Below are 20078 nucleotides of genomic sequence, written 5' to 3' on the forward strand. Positions count from 1 at the left end.
ACCCTCACCTCGCTTGAACTCCCATCAACTTTCCCAAAGAAGAAGAGCAAGCAAGGCAAAGATGTTCTTTTTATTCGAGGGTGCTCAATACTTTCACCGAAAACCTAAATCACCGGATAAAGGGCAAAAGAAGTCTTGTAAAGCATGTCACCCTTCCCCCCCTGGCTCGTAAACACACCAAACTCCCCCTCCCTCCCTCCGTTCACACAAGAATCCTCCATCGGAAAGCAACCACTTCAAAGCTCGTAAAGAACTTGAAGAGTTTACTCTCGGGGAGCACCTCGTCCGACACCGGCGTACTTGGGCTGCGACGGAACAAACGGACGAAGAACGAAGAGGTCAGCGACAGGGTTCGACGCGAAGGGAGAGATGGGCAAGGAGATGGGAGAACGAACCTTGAAGTCGTCTCCTCCAGTCTTGGCGGATCGGTACTCTCCTCGTCCCTGCAGAACAACAACACGACGAAATGAGTCAGCACGACTCGAACTCGAACTAGAAAGGCATCCAGCGAAAGAGACGCACCTCTCCCTCGGGTCGGGGGGCTCGGTAAGCTCCTCCAGCTCGGGCGGCGGCGGGGGCAGCTCGGGTGGGTCGCTTGAGAGTGTTGGGGACAATCTCGGAAGGGAGGTGAAGGCTGTTTGTTGTTGAAAGAGACGCGAGGAGGAAGGGAAGAGGTCAGCTTTCGTGCGAAGGACGAACAGACTAGGAACGGAGAGGGATACGCACAACTCCCTGAGGTAGTCAAGTCCCTCGGGGGTGAGGGTGTAGTAGTAGTACAACCAGGAGACTGAGAAGAGAGGAAGGGGAGAGAAGGGAGGGGAAAAGGTCAGCTCTCTCGTCTCGCCTCGTTCCTGCCAGCGATGCTGTCTCTCTCTTCCTCTTTCGAGCACTCGGCTCGAACTGAGATGAAAGGATCGGATCTGGTACTCACACTGGGTCTTGACGTAACCTCGGGAGTTCAAGGACTGCATGGACTTGATGACCTCGAGGTTGGGGATCTCGGGAAGGTCGGGGTGGGACGCAAGGTTGAAGTCCTTAGCGGCGACCATGACTCCCTCTGTGGAGCACAACGACGATGGATACAGAGGAGGAGGAGAGGAAAGAGAGAAGAAGGAAGAGAAGAAGAGAAAGGTCGAGGTCAGCAAACAGTCGGGACGCGACGAGAAAGCGGAGGGATGAAGGTCAAGGAAGGAGAAGGGAGAGGAAGAGAGGATGAGAACGAACCCTTGAAGAGGTTCTCGTAGATCGCTCGTCGGTTGGCCTTAGAAATCAGCATATTCGGTTGAGGTAGGTAGAGTTTCGGTAGAACAACGACTGTGGTTGATCTAGGCCCGGTCTGTATAGGAGAGAGAGAAACAAGCAAAAAAGGAGGGAGGTCAGCCAAATCGTTCTCTTTTCACGGCGAAGAGGATTGTGAGGTCGTCTCCTTCCTTCCTTCCTCCTAGAGTCCTCCCAGGATCTCTATTTCTCTACGAGCAAGAGCTAGCCCTCCTTCTGTACTGCCCAATGCATCCAGATTTGACGATATCCTCTCCGCCCGAAGGAGGCAAAGGAGAGAAGTCGCTCGAGCGTCTTTTTCACCTCTCTTCCTCCCTCCTCCCTCCCTCCCTCTCAAGACCTCTCCCTCCTCTCCCCGTCCTTCCCAAGTGCCGAGCGTGGTGTAGAAATGGTCGTGTGGTGCGTGGGGTGCTGTGGGTGTGAGGGGGAGTGTGAAACTCACGAGAGTTCTTGAGGTAAAGAGAGTGTCTGAGGGGAAGGAGAGAGGGAGGGAGGGCGACCTTGGAGTTCGCTCCTTCATTTTTCGCCTGGATAAAAAGATAATCGGTCTGCGATTCTTCGACTTTTCTGTTGGAAGAACATCGCTGGTAAGATCTAGATCAAACATGCGATATCCAATATCTCGAAGAGAGAAAAACTTCGTGCCGGTTCTAAGCAAAGCAAGGAGGGAGAGGGAAGTCAGCCCGCGTCGACGCTCTCTCCCCATCGCGTCCGGCTCGCTGAACCGATGTTTCTGCTAGGAAATTTCGTCTCACTAGTTAGAGATCAATCCTCAAACAAGTCGAACGAGTAAAAAAAAAATGTGACTTCTCGAGCGGCTTTTGAACGAGGGCATCTCCGAAAGACCTCAGCCCTCCACTTTCCTGCCCTCCTCCCTTCTTCCCTCCTAACCATCACTCCCTCCTCCTCCCCTTCCCCTTCACTAACCCTCTTCGACTCCCTCACTCCTCAACCATGCCCGCTTCTCAAACCGTCCCTAAGAAGGGTGATACCGTACGCCCTTCCTCTCTTCCCTGCCCTCCGTCTCGCGAGCTCAACGATCGGACCGACGAAACGCTCATCTCTCTCCCCTTTCCCTCCCGTTTCCTCTCTCTCTTCTCCTCCAGATCCTCGTCACTGGAGCTTCCGGTTTCATCGCCGTCCACGTCGTCGACCTTCTCTTGAACGAAGGCTTCAAGGTCGTAGGAACCGTCCGAAGTGATGAGAAAGGCGAGCTCCTCCTCTCCCTCCCTTCCTTCGTTTCTCTTGCATGAATCGCTGACTACCCTGGTGTTGCTGGCTTGGGGTTTGATAGGAGAATACCTCGTGAACCTCTTCAAGGGGAAGCCTTTCACATACAAGATCGTTAAGGATATCGCAGAGGTGAGCTTTGGTCGCACGTCATCTCGTCTCCGATGGTCGACGATGGGCTGATCTCTCTCCCTCTCTCTCCCTTCTTCGCGTCCTCGTGCTCGTTCATTCGTGAAATGTAGCCCCACGCGTTCGACGAAGCCGTCAAGGGTGTTCAAGGAATCGCTCATACCGTCCGTCGACCCTCTCTCTCCTTCCCTCCTTGTTGACCCTCCGTTCAGCCCGGACTCGCAACGAGCGCTCACCCTCTTCTCCCTCTCTCTTCACTCGCAAATACAGGCTTCTCCCTTCCACTTGAAGGCCGATGACCCAGAGGGTACGCTATCTTCTTTCTCTCGTTGAGATCGAAGGCAGAAAACGGACGACATCTCATCTTAAAACGGACCTGACCGAAACGAAACCAAACGACTTTTCTGTTTCCCGCAGAGCTCATCAAGCCCGCCGTCGAGGGAACCGTTGGAGTTCTCAAGTCTGCTCTCAAGAATGGAGAGGGGATTCAGAGGGTTGTTGTGTGAGTTTCGTTCTCGTTTTGCAGGGAGGGAGGAGGGAGGGGAGGAGGAGCGAGAGCTGAGTCTCGTCTCGCTGTTTGTTTGGGTTTCGTGGAATCAGCACCTCCTCCGTCGCTTCCATCATCGAGCCTGCTACTCCTCCTCACACTTTCACTGAGAAGGTCAGTTCTACCCTTCCTCTTTCGTTCGTTCTCGGTTTCCATCGAGCGTCAATCTGAACCTCGTTTCGTTCGTCTCTCTCGTGCGTTACTGCAGGACTGGAACGAGTTCTCCATCAAGGAAGTCGCTGAGAAGGGAGCTGCTGCTGATGGAGGGCACAAGTACCGAGGTTAGTCTAACTGCTTCTAGTACTTCGTTCGTCGACGTCTGAGAGAGCTGACCGACGACGCTCGTTTTCGTTCGGCTCGTTCAGCTTCGAAGGTGCTCGCTGAGAAAGCGGCTTGGAAGTTCCTCGTGGATAACCCTGAGGTCACTTGGGGGATCGCTACTGTCAACCCTCCGTGAGTTTGTCGTCCTTCTCGTGTCTCGAACGAGACCTGACCTCAGTTCGTTCCTTCGTCGCGTCCTCAGTCTCGTCTTCGGAGTGAGTCTCCTCCCTCTCTCATCTCTCCCTTCTCGTCTCCTCCTTTCCCACCTACTGATCCTCCTTTCCTTCCTCCCTCCCCGTCATTTCGTTCGTCCCAGCCCATCCTCCACCAAGTCTCCTCCCCCGACGCGCTCAACACCTCCGTCGCCATCTTCCACGGCATCACCAAGGGATCCAAGACCGAAGCTGATCTTCCTGGATCCCTTGGAAACTGGGTTGATGTAAGGGAGGTTGCGTACGCGCATTTCAAGGCGTTGACCCTGCCTGAGGCGGGAGGGGAGAGGTTCTTGACTTCGGGTGAGTCGAGTTGAAAACGACGCGTTTGAGAGGTTGGTTGAGACGAGGTGAACATCGAGCGAGAAAGCTGACTTGCCTTCTTTCTTCTTTTCGACGATCTTCTGCAGCCGGAGGAGTCAACGGTTCGTCTCATTCCCCAAACCACCTTCTCCCAACGCCATCCTGACCCTCCCTCGCTTCCTCCCTTGTTCCTTTCGCCTCCACCCTCCCCCCTTCCTCCACCCTCACAGCCCAAGATTTCACCGACTTCCTCAACACCTACGCTCCCGACCTCCCTGGAATCCCTCACGGCGCTCCCGGTGCTGCTGAGGAAGCCAACCTCCCTGCGAACGTCATCATCTCCTCTGGCGCTAAGGCCGCGAAGGTTTTGGGTGTCAAGTACAGGAGTATTCAGGAGACTAGCAAAGATAGTGAGTATGGTTTGGCTTGAGGAGGAGTTGCGGGGAAGGGAGGGGACGGAGGGAGGAGGGAGAGGGGAGGAAGAGCGGGAAGGGAAGAGAGGAGGGAAGAGAAGAGAAGCGGAAACTGACTGCTGTGGCTCTTGGCTTGGCTGGGAAAATTAGTGTACGAGTCTTTGAAGGCTAAGGGATGGTAGACTCGCTGAATTCGACGCGTCGTTCGAGCTTGGGTTTGTCGTCGTTGGTTGAAACGAGGGATTCGTTTGAAGGGTTGTAGTCTTAGTCGAGATTCGCATAATTGTTCTATCATAGAAAGCATGACTGGCTCTTCAGAAGTACTGGTAGAAAGGGGAGTGGGAGGGAAAGCGGTAGAGAGAGAGCGGGAGTCGAGACGCGCCCGACGGTTGAGTTTCACGCTCTCCTCCCTTCTTTCCCTTCCTTTACAAGAGAGGCGGTCCTCGATCGAAGCAAAACGAGAACGAATCAAAATGCTAGCTAGACTAGACGCGAGGCGAGAGGGATCAAAAAGGTAGCAACAAAATCGAGAACGAGGAAGAGACGAGGTCGTGACAAAACAAGTCGGAGAAGGGTCGTAAAGAGACGTTAAGGGAAGGTGGGGCATAAGAGGGAAACAAAAATCGAAGTGTTAAAAACTGGGTCATCAGAAGGAAGAGAAGAGAACAGAGATGAGGGAGAGTGGGAGAGAAAGAAGAGGGGAAGACCAGACGTCGCGTCGCTCATTCACATGTACCACTGGACTCCGTTGAAGGCATCGGACTTGTTGAGGAGGGTCTGGACCTGTTTTAAAAAAGGGTAAAGGTAAGTCTGAGGTTTCGAAAGGAGAGGAAAAAGACTGACTGACCTTCATGGGATCGAAAGCCGTTCGACCAGCTCCTCCCGTTCCTCCCGACGCCTGAGTCGAGTCGTCAAGAGTCTCGAGCGAGTACACGAGGGGTCGGATCTGGGTACAGATCACGTCCGCGTAATAAGCAGGTGGGACGCTTTACAGGTGGGGGATAGTGAGTAGGGGATCGGAAAAGGGACGGGGGTCAGGGAAAGAAAGAAAAAGGAGAGATGAAGAACGAGGGACGTACAGAGAGACAGATCGAGTTGCTCTGGCGAACTGGTAGCTCAGGTTGTTGGTGAGTTTCTGAGAGAGATTGGGAAAAGAAAGGAAGAGAGGAAGGGATCAGTTCGAGTCGAGCTGACGAGAAGCGTCGGAGGGGAAACGCATCGGAGGAAAGCAGTGCAGACGGAACTCACCTGGATATCTAAGAAAGATGTGAATGATGAAAACAGAAGAAGCTTGTCAGCGATCCGAGGAATTCGAGGTCTGTGACTTTCGGCGAATCGAACCGACGACTCACTGTCAGGCGTGAACTTCGAATCGTCAACGAGGCAGATGTAGTGAGCGCTTCTCGCAGTTCCGACGAGTCCAGAGTGAGCTTGGTGGTACCAGTCGAAGCTTCGGTAAGGGTGAGAAGAAAAAGGAAGCAAGACGATCAGCTTCGATGTCGAAGGAGGGGAAGAGAGAGCACAGACGAGAAGCGGACGCGTCGAAAGCGAACCGAACAACCAAGCCTTAAAAGAACTCACGCGAAAGGATGAGTGACCGACTTGTCGACGACGGTTCCAGCTGGAAGGTTCCCACTCCTATCCACGTCGTTGGGGCCGCCGAAGAAGCGGATGTGATGCCTGGCGAGAGGAAAGAAGAGGAAGATGGAGCTCAGTGGCGTCTCGGTGGTCGAAGAGGAAAGAGACGAACCTCTTTCCACAGATGATGTAAGTGAGCTTGGGTCGATATTCTGTCGTGGGCGAAGAAGAGAGATATAGTCAGTAGGCTCGAAGAGACGAGGGATGGCGAGGTGAGGAAGGGAGACGAACTGGGATCGATGGCAGCACAAGCGTCTCGAATCGCCTTGATCTCCTTGGATCCGACTTCTTCGTACTGTCCCTCGGACTGAAGAGCAACGAAGGAGGAGAGAGAAGAAGGTCAGTCTTCGTTGAAATGATTCGACAGATCGTTGACGAGACGAAACTCACAACTCCGTCTCGCTTCACGAGTCGAAAGAGGAACGAGCCGAAACAGTCAGCTTTCGTCTATTTCGTATGAGCAGAGTAGAAAGAGAGGCTCACGTAGAAGATGATGTGAGAAGGAGGCTTGTTCGCGTTCGAGACTCTATACTTTCTGAGCAGCGAGACCGTGACACCCTTCATGTCCTGGATGATCTCCGTCCTCCCTTCTTGGAGTCTGACCTCGGCTCGGTAGGAGTTGTTCTGTCCGTTGAGGGTAGCTACAACGGCGACGATGGAAGGAGGTATGTGGGAGTCTCCTCCGCCTCGAACGGGAGGGTGGGTGACCTGAGACGAGACGAGACGAGACGAACGAAAAGGAGTCAGTTTCTCGAGGGAGGTGAGGAAAGAAGAGGATAGAGGTAGACGATGGATTCACATCGGCTCCGAAGATGATGGTGGTGCTGAATGAAGGAAAGGAAGAGAGGAAGAGGTGAGTTGAGATTTGACGTTCGACGCGTCGGTTCGACGAGACTTACTCGGTGACTCCGGGCTGAAAGCAGAAGTCGAAGGAAGTCAGCTCGACGCTCATGGTTTAGAAATATCAGAGATAAAGGTTCACTCACGAGGTCGGGAGTTCCGATCTGATGAGTGTGTCCTCCCACTGACGAGGAGCACAGGCGAATGAAAACAAGCACGAGTGTCAGCTCGTTCGACTTCGAGTGAACAACGACGAAAACGGAAAAGGGTAAGATAGAACTGACTCTTGAGCTGAACTTTCATCGAAACGTTTCCCTGTAGAGATCGCAAAGGGAAAGAAGAGTGAAGAGGAGGTCAGCTCTCGATCTCGACTCTCGTTCCCCCGACCCCTCGAAGGCGACGAGAAACTCGCCATGTACTGTCCAAGACCTCTCTCATTTCGCAACTTGGCACTCTGGAGGCACTGAGTCGGAACCCTGCGGAACGAAGCAACGATGATGATCAGCCACGAGCTCTCGTTGTCTTCGGTTCGGAGAGTGGGAGGAACGAACGGAAGCTTGAGCTCAGACCTGAGATGAACGAGATGAACGAGGCGAGAGTCAGTATTAGCTAGTGTGACCACGAGAAGTCGAAACGAGGAAGACGAAACGTACACTGAAAGAAGAAGAATGAAAGCAGAAGGGACGCGACGAGGGTCAGCCACTCGTTCGAACGAAGGCCGACAGTAAGAGACGACTCACTAGCAGATCTTTTGACCTCCTCATAGAAAACTTTATCCCTCGAAGGAAGAATGACGATGATGAGCTGAGGGTTTGCCTTGTACTGTTTCCCCGTTCCAGACCCCAAACCGAAAGCGAGTCAGCACTGCGTCTCTCCTCTCCTCCTCTCCTCGATACCTCCCTCAGCTTCCCTTCCAGCTCGAAAACAGAACAAAAGCGGACACCGACAGTCGTGTAAGCCAACGCAGCGGCCTTCTTCAACCCTTGCTGAACTCCAGCGAGCTCTCTTGCGTCCTGCTGAGCCAGGACGGGAGGTTGTCGAGAGGTAGGAGCGATGGGGACTCCGACTTGAACGAGGTGACCGACGAACCTGGAAGAGGAACGAAGCACAAAGAGAAAAGGAGGGCGAGAAACCCGTCAGCGAGACGAACGAAACAGGTGGAAAGGAGAGCGGAAAGGAAAGCGACGCACTGTTTCATGAACCCTTCGATCTCCTCTTTCATCATCCTTCCATCGAACGAGATGACGGACCACGAGACGAGGTTCTTTCCGGGTTTGAAGAATTTCTGCTCGAATCCCAGCACCAGAGGAAAAGGAAAAAGGAACGAGATGATGAGCTTTCGTGTTTCGAACGAGTCGAACGAAGGAGAGGGCACGAGGGGAACGAACCTTCCCCATCAAGTTCCAAGACCCGTTGTTGGCGTTGACGGTCTGGTTGTTTCCGTATCCGACTGAAGAAAAGAAAAGAAAAAAAACTCAAACGAGTCAGCACCTCGTTTCGTTCCCGCTCCGTTCGTCTCGTTCCTTTGTCGTTTCGTCCCTTCGCCTTGCCTCGACCCAACGACAGAACTGGAGCGTACTCACCCCTAGGAGGCATCAAGACTCTCGCATCGCACGTCAGCATATCAGGCGAGACATCCAGTCCCCAAGCGGCGATCTTTGGAAGTCGAGAGTAGTCGAGTTCTTTCCTCCAGTTGTTGATTCCGGCCATTCGTTGAGGAGGCTGCGAAGACGAGAAGAGGGTCAGTTCGGTCGCGAGAATAAAGGAGGGAGAGGAAGGAATAGAACTAACAGGAAGAGCGGAGTGCTTGATCATCTCTGTGCAAACGAAGACGCGTCGAGGAGGAAAGGAGGTGGGTCGCAGGTCAGCTTCGTTTTCGCCGAGTTAAGAAGGGAAGAGAACGGATGACGGACCAGCAGTCTGATCCGAAGAGAGCCGAGTAGGAGGGCTGTGAGAGCGAAGTTTGAGGAGACAGTCAGCTCTGCTCGTTCGAAAAGGGACAGAGACGTGGGCGAGGAGGGAAGAAGGAGACGAAAAACTGACATGGAGTGGTTCGGAAGGATCGCGACGAGCTCGAAGGGCACCATGTTCTTTTTGTACTGCACGCAGGGTAGTCCAGGGAAGTTCTGTCAAAACGTAGGGAGGAAGGGAAGAAAGAAGAGGGAAGGAGGCGGTCAGCGGATAGTCTCGTCGTTGTTGGTAAATAAACGGAGTGTGAGAAGATGAGAACGTACGAGAGTGATGTTGTACTGCTCCTTGAAGTATTGGACGACCTGGAATTCGGCGCAAACGAGAAAAGAAGATGAACTCGTCAGCAACGAAGTTCGAGGACGAAGGGAGGGGAAGACGAGGAGAGGGACTCACGGTCATCTCCCTCTGATTCGCGTCCCTAAACTTGATCCTGTTGGCAGGATCGAGAGAGATGGAGAGAAGCGAGTAGACTTGATTTGGGTTTCGATGAGAGACCGTGAACCTGAAACGAACGAAAACGAAAAAGAAACGACGCGACGAGTTCGTCAGTCAGCTCGAGCTCGAACTGAACTGCCCCTTCCCACTCTCCCTCTCCAAGCCAGCAACCTAAAGAACGGATACTTACCTAGCTCCCTTGAGGATCCTCTTGAGGTTGTTGATCTGAGGAGGGCTCAACTGAGTGAGCGGTGCGCCTCCTCCTCCTCCTCCTCCTCCTTGGAAACCTCCTCGACCTCTCGGAGCTCCTCCTCCTCGTCCACCTCTGAACCCTCCTCCAGCTCCCCCATCGAGTCCGAGGATCCTCTTGGCGACGTTGATGAGAGGTCCTTCTTGGACGAAGGCCTGTTTTCAATCGAACCGAACCAGAAACCGAGTCAGTCGAACGCCGAGTGAAGGAAGGGTCGTCGTTCGACACGTCGGAGGAGTTGGGACGAACGGTGTAAGCAGTGTCGAGATTGATAGCAGGGTAGCCGAGGTTGGTGGGTCTGAAGGATTGGAAGAATCCCTTTCCGACGGTGGCTCCTTGAGGAAGGGCGACTCGATCCGAGAGTCCAAAGAACCTGTTTCCTCCTCCTCCGACGGGAGTGAACCTTTCCGAGGGATCGTCTCGAAGAAGGACGTTGACCTGGAGATAGCGACGGTGGCGAGGGGAGATGTTTCGTTGGGTGAAGGGAGCGGTGAACGTGGGTTTGGGTTGAGAGAGGGAGCAGAAAAGAGGGAGGGAAGGAAAAAGAAGGAACTCCGAATTCAGCTCTCTCGCTTCCTCGTCTCCTCCTCTGCTTCCCCCTCAAAACCACAACGGACAGCGAAACTCACAGCCATGATCGCCGTAAGAGCCACCTCCTGGACCTGATGAGCCTGAAGTTCTCCCTTGCAGTACGCCTGAAGCTGAGTCGAGTCGATCTGGTTGACTTCACGAAAAACGACCTTGAACCTCCTCGACGGTTCCTGGACTTCCTCGGTGGACGTCGAACCTTGTTCTTGCAAGCCGACTTCGAAGGTTTGATCTTGGGTGAAGGGAACGGTAGAGAAGGCGTTTTGTCGACCGTCGAAGGCCCTGGAACGAGGGAAACGAGGAATGGGAGGAGTGAGCGACGCGTCGTTCGTCGTTCGTCGTCCGAGACTCACATGGCTCCGAACTGCTTCGCAAACTGTCCGTTAGCCTGATCCTTAGCGAGCTGATTGTAGACTGCTCTGAGCAAAGCGGCGGGCTTCTTCTGGTTGGCGACCTTGACCACCTTGTGGAACGAACGAACAAAGATCGACTCAGGGAAGGTCAGTCGTCTCCTTCTCCCTCGCCTCTCCTCTCCTCTCTCCTGCATTTCAAAGTAGAAACAGAACAACTCACAGGGTTGATAACAAAATCGTAATGGTAGATTTTCCTATTCCAACCGAAGAACCCAAGCGTCAGCTCAAATCTCCTCCTCTCTCCCCTTCCCTCCCTCCCTCCCTCTGCCCTCCTCTCGCTCCTCTCCTTCCCCCGTTCGTTCGTTCGTTCGTTCGTTCGTTCTTTTACTCACTTTGGAGTCCCCTTGAATCGAACAGGGAACAAATTGGCCTTGACCTTCAATGCTTTTCCTTGAGTTCCATAACCTGTCCCACCCAGTTCAAAAGCCAGAAAATCGTTGAGCTCGAGTTCTTCGTTTTTTGGTGAGCTCGACGGTTTCGTCCCTTCCTCCCGCCCTCCCTTCTCCTTTGTTCCGCTCCTCGCCATCCATCACTTTTGAAGCTGGCTGAGAACAGAGAGAATCGAGTACTCACCAGGTCGAGGAATGAACGCTTTTATAACAACATATCGATCCAGCGAAAGAAAAGCTCAGCTTCTTCGTTCACTCCTTCACCTTCGCTCCATCTCCTCCCTCCCTCCCTCCTCCCTCCCTCCCATGCCTCCCCAACCTCATCGTTTACTCACTCTTCAAAGTCATCCCAGTCATCTCCTGCTCGGCAACCATAAAGCACACAAGGCGTAACGTTTATTAGCTCTTCCTCTCTCCTTCTCCCGACGACTCCCACGAAATGTGGAACGCACCTGAACGAGCAGATTGACATTCCCTTCGTCCTGTTGAGCCTGAGCCTGAGCTTGGGTGGGTGCGGGGGACGACGACATTGCTGTCTTGCTTTCTGGAGGGTGGGGTTTGTATGTAGTGCGAGAAGAAGTGGGATGTGGGCAAGGGGGGGTGGGTGGGTGGTGGAGGAGAGAAGAGAAAGGAGGGAGGTGGGCGAGGTGGTGGTTAGTATCCTCGGCGGGCGGGCGATCGCGAGCGAATGAAGTTATTTTTTCGTCTTTCAAGAAGTAGTAATGAAGTGGACTAGAAGTGAAAGTCTTTTTTCTTTCGAGCGAGATCGGGAGGATCGAACTGAAGGAGGGTCGATTCCAAGAGATCCATCCGACCGCGACCTTTCCCCTCCCGTCCTTCCTTCTTCCTCTCGCTCTCTCGCTTAGAAATGAAGAAGAAGACGGTAGCATTCAGCGAAAAGAGTCTAGTAGAGTAGATCGAAAAGAAGAAGAGGTAAGAGGTAGACTAGATAGCACGGCGAAAGAAAGAAAGAAAAGAAACCATGCAGTTCGTTAAGTAAAAGGAAAGAGTATAGAAGAAGAAAGCGAAAGCGAGCCGAGAGCATATCCAGAAAAGAAAAGAAAAAAACGAGACCCCGATAGTAAGAGAGATGGAAAGTGGAGTGAAAGAGGAGGGGACAGGAAAAGGGAGGGGGAGTGGGAATGGGGCATTAAGTGTGAAGAAGGGACGCGACGCGAAACGAGAAAGAAAGAAGGAAGAAGACCCAGAAACCCAAAATGAAGAAGACGAAAAGAGTAGGAAAAAGAGAGAGAGAGAGAGAAAGGAGGCTACGGTTATACAGTATCCGACGAGAGAGAGAGAGAGAGAGAGAAGAGAAGGAAACGAGGCGAGAAGGAAGATCGAGACGGAGGGGAGACGGTGAGGCTGTAGGTCTAGGTATTAAAGAACGGAAGCCGCAGCTTTGTAGGAGAGGAACGGAAGGGTAGAGGAGATGGAGATGGGAAGGAAAGGGAGAGAAGAGGAGTCTAGTGGAAACACAACGGGAACGGCGAGGAAGGCCCGTTTCGAGCAAAAAAAAAGGTGGAGAGCAAAAAGGCGAAAGGTGGTGAGAATGAGAAGAGAAGAAGTGTAGATCTAGAATAGGGAGAAGAAGAGACAGGGTAGAGATGGTGAGGAGGTGAGACCGAGAGGTGGTGATCGAAGGACGAGAGTGGGACGAGGGGAAGACGCGACGTGGAGGTTGTTGGAGGAAGGGGACCACCGACGAGACGACGTTCAGAAAGTCGACCAGGTGACTCCGTAGGATGCAGGAGCGACCTCCTCGAACTCGTTATCGCCTCGAGGGTTGAATCGGGGAGTGCCTGAGGGGAAAAAAAGTACGGTCGGAGAGAAGAACGAGTCAGTGACCGAGGCTTCGTTTTTTTCGTTCCACGATTTCGACCAAACCCGACAGAGATAACGAGATGAAAGGCAAAGCTCACCTTCTCCTTCCTCTCGAGAACCGTACTGCTCCTCAGTAGCAGCCTCCTCAGCCTCAACCTGCTCGTCGACAGGTCCTCGCCAAGGCGCGACCTCTCCCATGCTTCCCTCCCTCCTCTGACTGCGATCTCTCTTCAACACCTGAACCCCAGGCCCGTAAACCCTCCTCTCCTGCCTCGGCCAAGCGAGAGGGAACTCCTTCAACGGTCCGTCCATCCAAGGCTCGTAAGGCGAGGTCGGCGTTCTGAGACAAAGCGACGAGGAAGCCGACGAGGTCGTGAGAGGAGGACCGAACCTCGTTGTAGAGTGAGGCGAAGGCGATCTCGAGTGGGAGGGAGTTCGATGAGGAGTAGGAGCGAGGGTAGGCGTTCGCGAAGGCCGTCGAGAGTTGGAAGGTCGGACGGGAGGAGGTTGGTAGGGGGAAGTGAGGAGGGTGTGGCAGGGGAGGCAAACTCTCGAGAGGACGAGCGAATGGTTTGCTGGAGGTTCGACGAGGGAAGTAGGCAAAGGCGAGAGAGGAGTGGTAGGAGAGGAGTTGGAGGAGGGAAGGATAGAGGATGCCGAGGAGGAGAGGGACAGAAGGCTCGTCGTCGTTCCCGAAGAGGGTGTGGGGAAGGTGAGGGGATAGGTGGTGGAGGAACAGGCGGAGCAGAAGACATAGCCACACCTGCAAAAAGGGAAGAAAAGAAAAGAAAGAAAAAGATAGAGAAAGGTCAGCTCGCAACGTTTGACGGGATCAGAAGAAGACAAGGGGAAGAGTCAGGGCTGAAGGGAGAGATGGAAGAGCAAGGAGAAGGGCGGAGTTTGGCATGTTCACTCCGCCCTCCTTCCCTTTCCTCGCCAATCAATCCCCCGTGTTTGGTGGTGAGACTCGTTCTCTTTGGTTTCCTCCCATCACAGAGCACCTATAACCACTCCTAACACCTTGTGAAAGAAGCAGAGAAGAGAAGAGAGGAAGAGAAGCAGAAGGAGAGAAGACTCACTTTCTGCAGTGGTGCCTCCTGGAAGTGAAGACTCCAAACTTGACCTCGCACTCTTCTCCGTCGCAGACCTCTGCGTCCGCATCCTTCTTCCACAGATCCTTGGACATTCCAGCGTATCGATCCTGAAGCATCATGACGACGACGGAGGGTCCAGCGTTTTCCTCGTAGGAGGAGGAGGGAGAGGGAGAGGAGGAGGGGGAGAAGCAGGAGGAGGTGGTAGCGTTTGACTCTGCTGCGTTGGAAGGAGGAGAGGGCGTTCGGATGGAAGAGGACGAGATGGAGGCAGAGAATCGAGAGGAGGAAGCGTTGGATCCGTTCATCGAAGAGTCGAGATCTCTTGAATCTCCAGGTGAGGACGAAGCCGAGGGAGTTGGCGACGCTGAAGGAAGGGAGGGAGGAGGGATCAAAGGGAAGAGTCGTCAGCGAGATGAGAGAACGCTGAGTTTGGTCGTCTCCCTTCCTCTTATGAATCTATCCTCCGTCGCCTCCCTTCAAGCCCCCAAAAAGTAAGACGACACTCACGATCACGGGAAGCCGCTTCCAACCCTTGAGAAACCAGAGCGAGTCGCTCCCTTCGTCGGTACTCTACAGAGTCTTTCTCAGGGACGACCTTTCTGGGTCCCGCTCTTTCCTCCTCCGTCCTCGAAGGAAGCCTACAGGGATCCGATTCTTGAGGGGAAAGCATCAGAGGTTTGGTGGTGCAGAGAGCCATGTTGTAGTAGGGATTTGCGGGAAGAGTTGGGGGGAGAAGAGAAGGGTCGGATTGATAGGAGGAGGAGGAGAGGGAGGAGAGGGAGAGGGAGAGGGAGAGGGAGGGAAGGGAGGAGAGGGTTGAAGGAGAAAGGAAGCGTGCGAGAGGTCCCTTGGTCCTTCCCCGCCTTCCCTCCTTTGCTCTCCCCTCTTTTTCTTGTTCGCGCAGCACCCTAAGACGAGGACGGCAAACTCTACCCAGCACCCTGATTGCCACGCTTTCGGCTTGACCCTCTTTTTCCCCCTGCTTTTCTCCTTTCTCCCTCTTCTCAACAAACTTCTTTTTCCCTCGCCCAAAAAACACTTCGAATCCCCTTCGCTTCGCTCTCTTCCTCTTTCTACCACCCCTCCTCCCTCCTGCTTCTCTCTCTCTGAACTCACTCTCAGGCCCAGCACTCTCAGACAAGCGCCGAGCGAGCGCTAGGCCACAAACACGGGCCAACGCGGACGAGCTGTCTCTCGATCGAACAAGGGCTGAGTTCGAGGACCTCGTCTTCCCCGACCTTTTCCTCATCTGAGTTGGACCGATGCTCCCTTCCCTTCAACTCTACATACTTTACCTACATTGTCCCCATCTGCTTCCACGTATCTCTATCACCCAAGCTGATTATTTTGCTCGCAAATGCAGCAGAACTTCCTGAGACGAGACGAAAGAATTTCGAAACGACGCGTCCCGACACGCGCTTCTTTCCCTCCCTCCCTGGGCTTCTTCCCTCCCAAGCACCTCCTTAGGCTGCGTTACACCCCCCGAAGTGTCTGAGATATCACGGGTTGATGCGGGGGAAAGAAGGAAAGCCTCCTCGCGCACATCCTTTCTTTGTTTTCGATTCTCGGAACGAGTCCACGAGCTGGGGAGATTTGATAGAGAAGCAAGAGATCGCCTTTCTTAAAGTGGTGCCCGAAAGAACAGGGAGGGGAAGCGAAAGGCACATCTCCGCTACTCAAGGAGAGGAAGCGGGTTGGGGGTGAAACAAAGCGAAAGCGAAACAAAGAACGAGAGAGGAGAGGGAAGGGAACGACGTCCCGCCGTCCAAACAACTTCGCGATGCTGCCTGCCTCTTTCCCGAGGTCGTACGACCCTACCCTGATGCTGCTGAGACCTCTGCTTGACCTCATCTATTACAAGCAAGAGGTCTCTCTCTTCGGTTCTGCAGATACGCGGAAGAAAACTCGTCTAAACAAGAAAGGATGGCCGAGGGGTTGACCTCTCCTCGCTGAGCTCAACCACGACTCTTTGTTTTTCAAAACACTTTGAACACCGGTACGGCGACTCGTTTTTTTTTCTTCTAGAGAAACCACGTTAACAGGTAAGCTCTAGGCAGTAGAGAGTTTGCTCAAATTCGTAAGGAAGCACGAGGGAAGGCCAAGAAACCAAAGCTAAGCAAGGAGGAGAGAGGGAGAAGGGAAAGCTAAATGAAAACAAGCCGGTGTGGTTTCGCGTTCGGGTTCAAGCAGAACTTCAAACGCTGCGGATTTTCCTTCGTTCAATTATTAACCTCCGAGAGACCGAGAAACAGAGGAGCGCGCAGGTTGGTGTTAGGTCGGTTTTCGAGGAACAGGTGAGCGGGAGGAAACGGAAGCAAGGCGGGGGAGGAGGAACGGGAGCGAGGAGATGGAAAGGCTGGGAACGAGGACGTGTAGAAGAAGGCAAGGAGAGGAGAGAGACAGATATATAATGGGATCCTAGACAGTCTATGCAGTAGCCTCTCAAGTAATTGAAAGGGTTGAGAGAACTAGAGTTGTAACGGTTTCGTTCAGCGATTATCCCTCACTTTCCAACGACTCAAACCCGTCACGAGTTCGTTTCCTTTCGCCTTTCCGTCTCTCTGCTCGTGCCAGCATTCCTTCCTTCCGACAGTCCGAATAGGTTCGTTCAAGTCATAAAAGTATCTGAAAGTGCGAGAAAGAACAGGGAGTGCTACGTAAAAAGGACGGAAAGAGCGAGGGATCCGTTCGTGATCAACGAGTGAAGAGCGCCTTCTTCCTGGTTCCACTTCCAGGTCGTTTGGCCGAACGAGACTCTCGAGCGTAGAGACGGTGAGCTTCCCGGAGGTGGAAGGGAGTGAGAGGACCTGTATGACCTTGGGCCTGTTGGACTTCTCGGGCTGAGAGAGGAGAACGGAGGAGGGAAAAACGAGGTCAGCTTTGGAGGTAGACTAAGAGCGAGATACGAAGACAGTAGGTAGATGGAACGGTGCAAGTATAGGAAGAAACGTTGTCGAAAGGGAGGTGGGAAAGCCTGGCCTCGCTTCGAAAGCGCTCGAGCAGGGCGAGGAGGGAGCGACGCGTCGAGTCTCGTTCAGTCGACTTCGAAGTCGACCAAACTCTCTAGCAGTTTCGAGATTGGAACAAGGAGAACGATGTAGAGTATGAAAAATGTGAGTGAAGCTGAGACGAACCTTTTCTGATGATCAGACCGACGTAAACCTTCGAGATACCTCCAACGATCTGAGCGAGCTCGTCCGAGATGGTGTGAGACGTCGTGTGGATAATGTACTGTAGAAGAAGAGAAGTTCCAAGCTCGTCAGCAACCGTGAGATTAAGACTGGGGCCAGGAAGGTTGTAGAGGTTGAGGGGGCAGATTGATGGAAGGAGCAAGGAAGGAAGAGTTGAGCTCGAGCGCGACTCGACTCGAACCGCACAAGGCGCTGAGCCCCGACTCAGCCAACTTATCCGTCTGAAGAGTCCAAGAGGTGAATGAGAAGATCGAAAGAGGTGTGAACGAAGGATCTAGGGCTTACCTTCTTCATCTGAGCTCGAGGGAAGGACGAGGTCTTCCAAGAGTCGAACCTCGCTCGCTGATTCTTGTCCATGTGGTCGACGAGAAGCCTGTAGAGAACGACAAACCGCACGTATCAGCTCTATCTCCCTCTCCTCAGACTTACGAAGAGCCAGCAAGGAGCAAACAGAGAGAGAGTGAACGTACATCTGAGCCTCCTTGACCTCGTCCAACCTCTCCTTCACCTCCTTCGCCTCTCCAGCCGCCCCACCACCTCCCATCTCATCCTCGTCATCTTCCTCCTCTTCTTCTTCCTCCAATCCAGGTCCACCAGCTCCAGCAGTCCCCTCCCTCCCACCGTCCATCGTCGACTCTCTCCTCCTTCCTCCACCCATGGGAGTTCCAGCTCGACTCCCTCCCATCACGCTCCTGCTCCTACTTCCAGCTCGTCCTTCGAGATCCTCGTCGTAGTCGTCGTCCCTGCTGAGCCCAGCATCGTTCATCCTGCTGTCTCCTGCTCCGTCTACGAGATCGTCCTCGTCGATGTCGTCCTCGAGGGAGAGGGATCGTTCCTTCTGCTTCTTCTTGGAAGGTCGAACTCGTTTGGGAGGAGCTGGAGTAGCTGAAGAGTTACGTTGAGGAGAGACGGAGGTTCCAACTGAGGGGTTGAGCTTGTTGGCTCTGGGTTTGTAGGGACCTCGAGAACCTTTCCCTGTAGGTTTGTTGGAGTTTCGGTTCGTCGTGGGAGGAGGAGGAGGGGAGAAGGAAGCACCTCCGGGAGAGGAGTACTGCTGCTGGTCGTAGGAGGGAGAGAAAGACATGGCAGGAGAGGTTGAAGGGCGAGGGCCTTTGCGATCCTAGACGAGAGCGACGGATGCAGTGGTGAAAGGAAGAAGAGAAGGAGTCGTTCGAAGAAGAGGGTGGTGGTTTGAAGTCGAACGAAGCTCACCCTTTCCTTTCCTTCCTTTCCTTCCCGATTTCGGGACCAAATTTGAGCTGAAGCAGTTTTCTTAACCTGGTTCTCACCTCCTCTGTATATCACAGAGCTCTGTCGTCAAGGTCACGAGAGATGTACTTATTTTTTCCTTTGAGAGACAGACCGGCGGGTTCGCCGCAAGGTTCATTTGTTGAGCTCGACTCTTTCTTTCCCTTCCCTCAAACGTCCTCCTTCCTTCGATGCTGCCTTTCCCAGCAGGATCCTATACTCAACCTCACCCTCGCCAGTATCCACCCAGCTCATTCCCAGGTCCCTCGCATATCCCAGGTCCAGCAGTCTTCTCGAACGCGGCTCCTCCGCCTCCTCCGATGGATCTCTCGTCGACGACTCCCTCCTCTTCTGAAGCTGGCCCCAGCAGTCAAGGAAAGAAGCGCTCAAGAGCTCCTTCAACGAGTCAGAAGGGAGAGGGAGACTACGGTAGTGGAGATGGAGAGGAGAAGAAGAAGAAGAAGGGCAAAGAGAAGGCCGCAAAGAGCGTCAAGGAGGACGAGAAGGAGGAGGGAGGGAAGAATCGAACGGGGAAAGCTTGTCGTGAGTGCTTTTCTATCGTTTCTTTGCTGCTTAGTCCGAGATCGTACATCGTGGGACTGACCTGCTGTCATCGCTATCCCGTTCAGTCAACTGTCGACGTCAAAAGGTCCGGCAACGAAGAGGAACGAGCTCGAGAAACAGGTTGATTGATCGCTCTTATCTCCGCTTACCCTCCTTCCCTTCGGTCTTTTCTTGTCCTTTCTTCAGATGAAGTGCGAAGGCGGAGACAACCCTCCTTGTGCTCGTTGCAAGGCTAGCAACTCGGACTGTATCTTCAAACCTAGAGCGAATGTGAGAAGATCACCCTCCCTGAGTCCGGGAACCGAAGCTCACCCGTCTCGCCCTCTTTTTCTGCTCGTTTCTGAAGGCTGCTATCCTCATCGACGACGCTCAGTGGTAAGTTCCTTTCACTCGTTGTGCTGATAATCTCGTGGTCTGCTCGCTTCGACGTGGTTTCCATCCGGAGCTTTTGTCGTCCGTCCGACTTGCGACGCGTCGCTTTCGTTGACTGTTCTCGTCTCCGCGCTTCACTCTACAGGCAGGAAATGGTCGAACGTCGCTTAGGATCTCTCGAATCGGAAATGCGTGCAGCAAACCACCGACCGTCTTCTCCGACACGTTCCTCCTCAGGCATGAGCATCGTCCGTCCTCCCTCCTCCTCCTCTAATCGTCAACTCTCTCAATCGTTTCCGGACTCGCAACAACCACTCCCCTACAACTCCTACTCTCAACCAACTCCCAAGCAGTCGGAAATCAAGTCGGAACACAGACTCGGCAACTCTCCACCTCGCTCTCCTCCCTTCTTTTCGACTCCTCAAACCAGCAACTCGATGCCGCCGCCGTCTCTTCCTCCTCCACAGATAGGATCACCTCAGATGACAGAGCGGTTTCGGTCGATGGCGGACACGTTGGGATTGACGCTCGAGCAGCTACAGGAGACTCGAACGTCGATCTTCGATGGAGGGCGAGAGGTCGACATGACGGCTCTGACTTTCGAGGGAGTTATGACCTGCTGGGAGTTGTGAGTTCATTGATCTCACCTATGGTCTCGTGCGGATCCTCGGGGAGGATCTGTTCTGCAGTCGAAGACGCGTCTGATCCGTTTCTTCTCTCTTTGTCCCTTCTTTGCCTCCCGTTAGCTTCCACACCAATCTCCTCCCTCACCTCTGGTCCTTTCCTCTTCCGCCGTCTCCTCGACCCTCGAAACTACTTCTCGCAGCA

General features: G+C 53.6%; 6 protein-coding genes across 6 annotated transcripts; 2 read left to right on the forward strand and 4 right to left on the reverse strand.

Annotated features, from left to right (window-relative positions):
- Positions 1-50: 50 nt before the first annotated feature.
- BDY24DRAFT_396432 (eS10 family ribosomal protein) lies at positions 51-1434 on the reverse strand. The gene is made up of 6 exons (XM_076641443.1): positions 1225-1434; positions 932-1057; positions 727-787; positions 523-634; positions 396-443; positions 51-305 (listed from the first exon to the last, which is right to left on the reverse strand). Exons 1-6 carry the CDS (start codon positions 1274-1276, stop codon positions 264-266), a joined length of 441 nt encoding a protein of 146 aa, XP_076494501.1. The 5' UTR covers positions 1277-1434; the 3' UTR covers positions 51-263.
- Positions 1435-2232: 798 nt separating this feature from the next.
- BDY24DRAFT_371432 (D-lactaldehyde dehydrogenase) lies at positions 2233-4615 on the forward strand (the record flags this gene model as incomplete). Its single annotated transcript, XM_076638159.1, has 14 exons — positions 2233-2271; positions 2385-2475; positions 2573-2640; positions 2751-2801; positions 2908-2944; positions 3055-3139; positions 3238-3298; positions 3393-3465; positions 3550-3637; positions 3708-3720; positions 3822-4020; positions 4128-4142; positions 4251-4430; positions 4584-4615. The coding sequence occupies 14 exons, from the start codon at positions 2233-2235 to the stop codon at positions 4613-4615; spliced, it is 1032 nt and encodes a 343-aa protein (XP_076494502.1).
- Positions 4616-5159: 544 nt separating this feature from the next.
- On the reverse strand, positions 5160-11332 carry BDY24DRAFT_417139 (argonaute/piwi family protein; the record flags this gene model as incomplete). Its single annotated transcript, XM_076643675.1, has 34 exons — positions 5160-5216; positions 5281-5419; positions 5513-5568; positions 5682-5689; positions 5786-5883; positions 6015-6113; positions 6184-6223; positions 6303-6378; positions 6462-6473; positions 6555-6779; positions 6871-6895; positions 6971-6984; positions 7058-7095; positions 7196-7226; positions 7365-7387; positions 7463-7480; positions 7652-7733; positions 7859-8000; positions 8102-8196; positions 8300-8361; positions 8495-8633; positions 8703-8728; positions 8825-8859; positions 8955-9037; positions 9146-9184; positions 9276-9384; positions 9508-9722; positions 9817-10005; positions 10197-10437; positions 10509-10618; positions 10729-10762; positions 10901-10973; positions 11142-11159; positions 11293-11332. 34 exons carry the CDS (start codon positions 11330-11332, stop codon positions 5160-5162), a joined length of 2691 nt encoding a protein of 896 aa, XP_076494503.1.
- Positions 11333-12496: 1164 nt separating this feature from the next.
- On the reverse strand, positions 12497-15236 carry BDY24DRAFT_136344 (FYVE zinc finger domain-containing protein). Its single transcript, XM_076636046.1, has 3 exons — positions 14383-15236; positions 13861-14239; positions 12497-13544 (listed from the first exon to the last, which is right to left on the reverse strand). Exons 1-3 carry the CDS (start codon positions 15122-15124, stop codon positions 12674-12676), a joined length of 1992 nt encoding a protein of 663 aa, XP_076494504.1. The 5' UTR covers positions 15125-15236; the 3' UTR covers positions 12497-12673.
- Positions 15237-16147: 911 nt separating this feature from the next.
- TAF11 (TATA-binding protein-associated factor TAF11) lies at positions 16148-18257 on the reverse strand. Its single transcript, XM_076636045.1, has 4 exons — positions 17537-18257; positions 17352-17439; positions 17010-17106; positions 16148-16715 (listed from the first exon to the last, which is right to left on the reverse strand). Exons 1-4 carry the CDS (start codon positions 18148-18150, stop codon positions 16570-16572), a joined length of 945 nt encoding a protein of 314 aa, XP_076494505.1. The 5' UTR covers positions 18151-18257; the 3' UTR covers positions 16148-16569.
- Positions 18258-18352: 95 nt separating this feature from the next.
- On the forward strand, positions 18353-20078 carry BDY24DRAFT_136402 (uncharacterized protein). The gene is made up of 5 exons (XM_076636047.1): positions 18353-18857; positions 18944-18963; positions 19065-19148; positions 19225-19253; positions 19396-20078. The coding sequence occupies exons 1-5, from the start codon at positions 18506-18508 to the stop codon at positions 19880-19882; spliced, it is 972 nt and encodes a 323-aa protein (XP_076494506.1). The 5' UTR covers positions 18353-18505; the 3' UTR covers positions 19883-20078.

This window comes from Mrakia frigida (genome assembly GCF_051309035.1).
Source record: "Mrakia frigida strain ATCC 22029 unplaced genomic scaffold BDY24scaffold_26, whole genome shotgun sequence".
Lineage (NCBI taxonomy): Eukaryota > Fungi > Basidiomycota > Tremellomycetes > Cystofilobasidiales > Mrakiaceae > Mrakia > Mrakia frigida.

Coding starts and splice junctions, on each gene's coding strand:
- BDY24DRAFT_136402 (XM_076636047.1), top strand. CDS start 18,506: ATGCTGCCTTTCCCAGCAGGATCCTATACTCAACCTCACCCTCGCCAG. Junction 18,858..18,943: donor TCGAACGGGGAAAGCTTGTC/GTGAGTGCTTTT, acceptor TATCCCGTTCAG/TCAACTGTCGACGTCAAAAG. Junction 19,149..19,224: donor TCTTCAAACCTAGAGCGAAT/GTGAGAAGATCA, acceptor TCGTTTCTGAAG/GCTGCTATCCTCATCGACGA.
- TAF11 (XM_076636045.1), bottom strand. CDS start 18,150: ATGTCTTTCTCTCCCTCCTACGACCAGCAGCAGTACTCCTCTCCCGGA. Junction 17,440..17,536: donor GAGGTCAAGGAGGCTCAGAT/GTACGTTCACTC, acceptor CGTTCTCTACAG/GCTTCTCGTCGACCACATGG. Junction 16,716..17,009: donor CGGTCTGATCATCAGAAAAG/GTTCGTCTCAGC, acceptor CTCCTCTCTCAG/CCCGAGAAGTCCAACAGGCC.
- BDY24DRAFT_136344 (XM_076636046.1), bottom strand. CDS start 15,124: ATGAGGAAAAGGTCGGGGAAGACGAGGTCCTCGAACTCAGCCCTTGTT. Junction 14,240..14,382: donor GGAAGCGGCTTCCCGTGATC/GTGAGTGTCGTC, acceptor CCCTTCCTTCAG/CGTCGCCAACTCCCTCGGCT. Junction 13,545..13,860: donor AGGAGGCACCACTGCAGAAA/GTGAGTCTTCTC, acceptor CCCTTTTTGCAG/GTGTGGCTATGTCTTCTGCT.
- BDY24DRAFT_396432 (XM_076641443.1), bottom strand. CDS start 1,276: ATGCTGATTTCTAAGGCCAACCGACGAGCGATCTACGAGAACCTCTTC. Junction 788..931: donor AGGTTACGTCAAGACCCAGT/GTGAGTACCAGA, acceptor CTCTCTTCTCAG/TCTCCTGGTTGTACTACTAC. Junction 306..395: donor CTGGAGGAGACGACTTCAAG/GTTCGTTCTCCC, acceptor GTTCCGTCGCAG/CCCAAGTACGCCGGTGTCGG.